The sequence below is a fragment of the Ziziphus jujuba genome, chromosome 11 (genome assembly GCF_031755915.1).
Source record: "Ziziphus jujuba cultivar Dongzao chromosome 11, ASM3175591v1".
Lineage (NCBI taxonomy): Eukaryota > Viridiplantae > Streptophyta > Magnoliopsida > Rosales > Rhamnaceae > Ziziphus > Ziziphus jujuba.
Genome location: NC_083389.1, coordinates 22,695,895 through 22,703,566, shown reverse-complemented (window position 1 = coordinate 22,703,566; position 7,672 = coordinate 22,695,895). Strand labels below are relative to the sequence as shown.

Genomic DNA, 7,672 nt, shown 5'->3' with positions numbered 1-7,672 from the left:
TTCTCAAAGGTGATTGAAGAGAATTTTCTTGGAGATTTAAGTTTTCTTTGTATTTTTCTCAAAGGGATTCAAGATCTTTGAACCCATTAAAAATGATTAAAAACCCATTAAAATTGCCAACCAAATCATTTATGTTCTATCGTTTCCTATTACCGAATATTAAATTTTAAAAATCAATTTTAAACCTTTCCACATACAAAACAAATTATTTGTTTCAAACCTTTAAATGAAATTAAAATTATTACTTGCATCATCAAGCAAATTAATGGTGACTCCTTTTTTCTTTCCTCTCTCTCTTTCATTGACAATGAAAATGAATACTCTTGGTTGCTGAACTTCATTGTCAATGGTGTCTATAAAAGTTCAAATATGGTAGTTTATAAGACATTTTTTCTTTGTTCTCTCCACTTTCCCCATTGCAATAGAACCCTAACTGTGTAGCTATCAATGAAACACCATCAAGACTTCCTTGATTTGTTTGGTACAGGATTTTTTTAAAATTTTTTTTCATATCTATTATTCTTAGAGCTTAAGAAGATTATTTAGTGACTGATCTTTACAAAATTATAATTTAGTTTCAACTTTTTAAGACTACAACTATAAAATTCAATCCAAATGTAAAAAATATATTGCAGTAGGATCAATGGACTGGAAGCTCTACTTTTTTGGCCTTTATGGGGATTACAGTGCAATGGGGTCTTGAGGTAAAGCACCTTCAACTTCTCCAAATCTCACTAGTGAATTTTTTTGCAATGCCTGTAATTAATGTAACCCTTTGATTGACATTGTGTAGCCGGTTTCCCTTCCAAAATTATGGATAGAAACGAGGTTTATTCAATGACCAACAAATATAGCCACAAAAATCAAGTATCTTTTTTTTTTTTTTTTTTTTTTTTAATTTTTATTTTTATTCTCAATAAATTAACAAGAAATGAAATAACAAAAACCATTTGCATAGATTGCTAGGTGTTTATTTTTTATTTTTTATTTTTTATTTTTTTCCCTTTGAAGATAATTTTTTTTTTTTTTTGGGGTGGATATTCGTTGAAGATTGTTATGCACGGGGTGTTTGTAAATTTGGAGTTTTTAATTATTAAGTAGTAAATGAGGAGTTTTTTTTTTTTTTTTTAAGTGAACTAAAAGATGCAGTATATTTGAGTTTATTTTATATTATTAAAGATAAAATAGACATTTTTTTTTTATTTGTGAAATAAAATAGATTGTAGTGTAGGATGTCTATTTTAGTAGTGTAGGATATAAAAAGCAAATTTTATGAGGGTGTATGTAAAATGTAATGTAACTAACAATTTGTAGAGTATGAATAGAATCATCCTTAAAATTACTAATGTTAAAATGGGATCATTTTCCAATTATACACCTAAACCAAGGTTATCCCATCACATTTTCTTTTTCCCAAAAAAAAAAAAAAAAAAAAAAACTTTTGGGGTTGTATTTAGAAACGTTGAATATATAGCTGTCAAAAGCAAGTCCCAAATCCATAAGCCGGACAACTATATTGATCCATAAACTCCTTGACTTTTAGCCCACATACTACTTAATGGGCTTCAACAACTGTTTTTTTACCCGTTAACTCAAAATATCAGAAAATTCCTCATAGAGACAAGAAAGAAAGACAGGGAGAAAGATAGTAGGAATGGCGGTCGGAAGGAGAAACCAAGTACTTTTGGGGTTGGCGTTGGTGATGATTTTGGGAATAGCTGTTTACTTGAGACTTTGGACCATAGACTACACTGTCTCTGCTGATGACACTGAGCTCCTGAGGTTGGCCTATCCAAATTCTCTGTCTGACTTATCAACTCCCTTTTCATCTCTTGTTAGGGTTCTTTAATTTATGTTTCATTTATTGATTTTGTTAAAAGAGAACTTTTTGATTGTGCTAGAAAGTCTATGCAGCTGAAATCCAATTATGGGCCGAGACCCTTTGTTTTGTTTTTTTTTTTTTTCTTCTCCCATACCTTTTTGATATGGAAATTGGATTTGTTTGGACCCCAGAACTTTATTTGAAACATGGACTTAAAGCACTTAGCATGAAAATGCAATAATAGGACAACTAAGGACTTTCTACGAGCCAGTAGTTTGCTTTAATTTTATTCACGCCCTCTGTAACAGAGCTAGTTTCTTTGGGGTTTTGTTAATCTTTTTTGTCAGATATATTGTTTTTTATTTTTCTTATTATTGTTTTGACCAAACTGTGTTTCTTTGCTAAAATGTTCGTAGACGGCAGTTTGACCTCGCTAACAAAGAGGCGATGGATGAATCTGCAGAGTGGAGGTTGAAATATGATGTGGAAGCTGAAAGGGCTACTAAATGTTTGGGGGAACTTAATAAGGTATTAACATTTTCATTTTCGTTTTGGGATTCAAAAATTTATTTTGGGGGTTGTATCCTATCTATATGGATATTGATGGACACCGAAGTTTTTCATTAGTTTGAACCTGGTTTTGCAATTTGATGCTGACTTTACAATCTAAGTTTTATATATTTGGGTTTCAAGGTTGACGATAGAAAGCTTTGAATTGAATTGAAAGATCTAGCAGCTATAATCTTGTTGTATTATTCTCTGCTGAAGTATTTCTGCAAGTCAAATTATATCTTTTCATATAATATGAATTATCAACTTTAAGCTGTAACATCTACTCTATATGACTCTTTTCTCCATGGCTAATGTTGCAGTAAATTATAAGAATATGCTGTTGAGCTTATGTACTTGAATATTTCAAATCATTTGTCATTTGAACTTTGTGGAACAGCCATCTGTGCCTGTTATCTTAAAACTCAAAATTGATCTAAGTTCTGTTACTTGTCTCATTGGTTCCTTTGATTTTAGGCTTAAGTTGTCAAGCATCTTACAAGAACATGTTAGCAACTATGTATAGTAAAGTATATTGGAGGTTGTTTCACTGAACTTGGCTGGACTCAGGTTTTGATAGTGTTTTTTTCCCTTACGCACTGCTCCTCTACCTATCATACTAATAGTTTTTTAACCGGATTCCTGACCTTTTTCCAACCTGTAAATGACTGATTTAAACATCTTTTTGAATTTTGTGTGCAGAGTCTGAGTGAATGTTTTTTATCTGCTATATGCATCTGCTAATAAGCTGGATTTCCAGGGAACATATGTTCTTGTGTTTTACATTTAAGATGCGTTCTTTTAAGCAACACTTGTGTGCCTCTTCACCAAGCTTTTTGTTTTATTAGCAGATTAAGGAGTCTTATAAGAAGGATGAGCATGATGGTAACATCAACCAGAAATTGGCTGTGCTAAAGAAGGTGAGTATTTTAATACTAAAATATCCCCATGACATGCTGTGGATTACCTTCTCGCCCCTCTTAAAATTTTGTAATGTTTCAAGATACATTCACTTTTTGGAACACAGGGGATGCCGGGATTATTTTGGTTTGTTCATATTATCAGTTATTGCCTTCGTTTTATCCAACTTCATAAATCCTGAAATTGTTTAACGTTTAGGAATATACTAAGTAGCATCCTTCACCTCCATTAAGGGTATTGCATTGGCAATGTTTCAGGTGGTGATAAAAGTTAATTAGAAGTTATTTTCTGTTAAACCATTTTTCCTTTCCCGCATAAATTTTGATCTTTGCCATGCAATTCTTAAATTCTAGGAAAACGCAGCATTACTTGCACAAGTTGAAGCCTTAAAACAAGAACTCGAGTCTGAGAAGCTGAAGTGCAGCTTACCTTAGATTAAAATTTCATTGCTTCAAAGGAAGAAAAAAAAAAAAAAAAAAAACAAAAATCTCTGATAACAAGATATTACCTTTTCTTCTTGGCTTTCCAACTACATACTCATCCAAGTAAAGAATTCCATGAGGATGATTTACACTGCAGATTTGTGGCCTCTGGCTGGTTACTTGACTATGGGAAAGGTCTTTTTCAATGAGACTGGCATGTTCCCTCAGTTTACTGAGCAACAGAAAAACGACAAGGAATGACAATGCCTGATCTAGTGCTGGGTGGTAAAAATTCTGTAGCTAACTGGAGATTTCATTATTCATTAAAGCTTGAGAGAGGGTGGTTTAGTAGAATTTTTCTGCTAGGTCTTGCCAAGTAATGCAAGTTCTTTACTGTTCTTTGTTTTGGGGTGGGGAGGGAAGTTTTTCCTTCTAATACATATTTTCATGAATTTTGTGCCTGTGATTCATGTAATTGAAAAATTGGGAGTTCCAGACAACTTTATCTCACATCAGTTATGTTTTGAATAAAAATTGCTTGATATGTTGGTCACTGATTCATTTGCATTCTAATAGTTTGATGAGCTACAAATTGGATAAGATTGTAGAATATGTATCACAACATTGTTTTCTTGAATACAAGAGAACTACTCAGGATCTTTGGTGGTGATTGAACAGGCAGGATCTGTAGGGTTAGTTTTGAGTTCATTCAGAAATCTAGTTATGGTTTGTATAAATACTTCATTGTCTTCATGTTGGGTTGAGGATGCAGGAGGTGGGGCTGTACCAGAACTACTCCCTTTGAGACTCTGTACATCACAAAAAACAATTCTATTAACAAATTGAATGACACAAAAACAAAAATTAGTGTTAATTCTTTGTGTAGTTCGCACCAGAACACTCGCAGCATGCTCATGCACTGTTTCCCCCTTAAAAGGAAAATTAGCATATGCTATATTTGTTCATCTCCTCAAAAAAAACAAAAAAAACAAAAAAAAAAGGTTTTTATTTTCTAGAAACATAAAAGAATAATGAGTTAAATTTTGATTTTTTTATTTTTAGGGTTCTGCAATTTATATCCTTAATTTTTAAAGTGAACAATTAAAACACAATTTATGCTTTTTTGACTTTCAATTGATTGTGCTTAGTAGCCACAATAAATTGTACCAAATAGTGGGCATAAATTTATCTAAATTGACTGAACCAAATAGGTGTGATTTGTTTTTGTCCATTGTTGATTTGGTTTGGGTTGGAAAAATTTTTATCGGAATTGAATCAAATTGATCATATATATAAATACAATTTTTTTATATTTTTATTATAATTAATCATATTTTAAGAATATTTTTATGATTTTTTAGTTAGTTAATTTAAAATATTAATAATACTAAATTTAAATTATTAAAAAAATAATAATATTTTTTAAAAATATATGAAAATAATAAAAAAAGAGGATACTTGGCCACGGCCCAAACTGACCAAATAGAGCTTAACCTAACTGATGATTGTTGGTTCATCTTAATTTAGTTTTTTCCCTATTGGTTTAGTTCAATTCAATTTATGAAAAATAAAAAAAATAAAAAAGATAAAAAGAAAATTGATTGAATTGAATAAATGCTTATCTTTAATATCAAATTTTGAACTAAAAGATATTAAAATTATAATATTTACAATTTTAGTATCTTCTAATTTAAAATTTAATATAGTTTAATATGAGTTCAATAAGCTATGATTATTTGTTTTTTTAAACATAAAGGATAACAAAAAAAATATATATTAAAAATGATTTTAACATATCGTATTTTAGCATTTCTTTTAATTAAAGCTTAATACAATTTAATACTAATAATAGGAGATAAAAGTTAAATCCTATAATTAAAAGTTAAAAATATCCAAATTATAATAAATTGAAAAATATTGAGAGCTTTAATTCTTTAGTGAAAAAGTTAAGAAGTTAAATGACAAAACTCTTAAAATTTTGGGTAAACCAAAATGCAATGAACCCAAAAATAATCTTTAACTCAATAATTTGTGTTACTGAAATACAAATAAAATATATTTTTAGCATAATAATATTCATTTTTCCCTTTTAAAAAAAAAACACACACATACTATGCTCTCTCCAATGTGAAAAATAGAATGAAGAATCTTGTGGCTGGAATGTCCCCTTCAGACACGATCTTTTTTCTCCATATAACATTAGAATAACACATGCATACATTCCTTTAAAAAAACAAAAAAAACAAAAAATAAAAATAAAAATAAAAATGAAGAAGAAGAAGAAAACCATGCTTACATATACTTCATTTGCGTGCTATGCATACACTCTTTTAATATTCTGATACGTAGATTATCAACTTTAGAAACCTCCATCACTTTCTCTTTTTTCATGTAGAAAAACCACGATAAAAACATTTTATAATTTCATTATTTCCAAATTCAACAATAATTCTATTAAACAAAAACAAACTATATTTTTATCTCACAAAATTTTATTCTTACCTACTTCCTCAAACTAAATTCTCCTTATATACCACGTTTTAGTTTCTCCTTTCCTCCTTACTATAATCGTAAAAAGAAAAAATAAATGGGTTCTCCATTTCATCAAATTCGCCTTTAATTAGCTAGTTTTGTTATAGCAAAAAGCAAAACAAAGCTCCTTACCTAGCCGCTGCTTCTTCTTCTTCTTCTTCTTTTCTTTTCTCCTTTTTTTTTTTTTTCGTTATTCTTTTATGCTTTTATCTTTTATTTTTTATTTATTTATTTTTATATATAATAGACTTAGTTGGTTTACGAGAATATAGTTTTGTTCTATAAAGCCTATCTCTAAAATATTTAATTGTGCACAAATAAACTATAATTCCCTTCTAAAGTTTTTTAAAAGCAAAAGAATATTGGGAAGAACGTATTTAATATACTAAATCTATAATTATTGGTATTCTTATATCTGTTTTTGTTCATGAGGAAAAATTTTCACTATGATTTCAGTCACTATATATAACTTGTTTGACGGTTCTCTCAATGTACATATGAGTGATGAACTTGTTCGATATACTATCATATGTAACTATATATTCCACTTGTATAACGAAAAATTATTGAATATATATGTATATGCACACGTAATATAGGCATATATACGTATATGTTAAATATGCCCTATATTGGACCATTAGTACAGAGGTTCTGTAGAGGCAAACACAAAGTGACGAGACAATAATAAAAATATTCTATACATAATGCATGATAATTGGATACAAGAGAAGTCAAAATCAAATCTGCAGCGAGCTAGAGAAAATGAAATGTGGGTTGCTGTAAGAATTATTGAAAAAGTAAAATAGTACTCATGAAGTATTGCAGCTCGAGATTATATAAGATAAAAATAACAAAATGAATATATTAAAAGAAAATTAGCTTAAAAGGTGTGACGGAGGAGAATTACCCTTCGTCGCTTTGGCGGCCTAGTCCTTGTATTTATCATCGCAATTAATTCGTCAAACTGAAAAATACAAGACCCATAAATTCGATTCAATTTAAACTAAACAATTTTTCCATCCCACAATAAAACTATAATCCATAATATAATTATGCCTAAGATGGGATGTCCTAATTTTAATAATGAGCCAATGCAAGTTGGTGGGATGTAGTATTGATAGTTATTAAAATTATGATATCCTGATGTGATCGATACAGTATGCACATATGGCCAGATCTTCACTAACTAAATTTCATTCGTATAACGCTTCATTTTTAATTATCTACTTAACCTTTGCTTCACAACACACACTAAATAACTAGAAAGGCATATCATACATATACATATATATATATATATTTATATATATATATATATATATATATACTGCATGAAAAAATAGTTACATATACACTCTATACCTGTTTGACGATAATCTCATACTTCTTTGCACACTGATGGAGCCTTGTTTCATCGTCATGC

General features: G+C 29.6%; 1 protein-coding gene across 6 annotated transcripts; it reads left to right on the top strand.

The window, feature by feature from the left end:
- The first annotated feature begins 1,583 nt into the window (after positions 1 to 1,583).
- LOC107435029 (uncharacterized) lies at positions 1,584 to 4,267 on the top strand. Of its 6 annotated transcripts, none has more exons than XM_025067754.3 (4): positions 1,584 to 1,782; positions 2,239 to 2,350; positions 3,220 to 3,291; positions 3,872 to 4,267. In XM_025067754.3, exons 1-4 carry the CDS (start codon positions 1,655 to 1,657, stop codon positions 3,896 to 3,898), a joined length of 339 nt encoding a protein of 112 aa, XP_024923522.1. In that variant the 5' UTR covers positions 1,584 to 1,654; the 3' UTR covers positions 3,899 to 4,267. The 6 variants fall into 6 exon arrangements, with proteins under 6 accessions (XP_024923522.1, XP_015902055.1, XP_024923524.1 ...); XM_016046569.4 differs by having other exon boundaries at positions 3,646 to 4,267; XM_025067756.3 differs by lacking the exon at positions 3,872 to 4,267 and adding an exon at positions 3,491 to 3,520.
- Positions 4,268 to 7,672: the final 3,405 nt, after the last annotated feature.

Bases quoted from the DNA above. Each gene is read 5' to 3' on its own strand.
- LOC107435029 (XM_016046569.4), top strand. From the start codon at position 1,655: ATGGCGGTCGGAAGGAGAAACCAAGTACTTTTGGGGTTGGCGTTGGTG. The intron at 1,783-2,238 runs GTTGGCCTATCC...AAATGTTCGTAG, and splicing joins GATGACACTGAGCTCCTGAG to ACGGCAGTTTGACCTCGCTA. The intron at 2,351-3,219 runs GTATTAACATTT...TTGTTTTATTAG, and splicing joins GTTTGGGGGAACTTAATAAG to CAGATTAAGGAGTCTTATAA.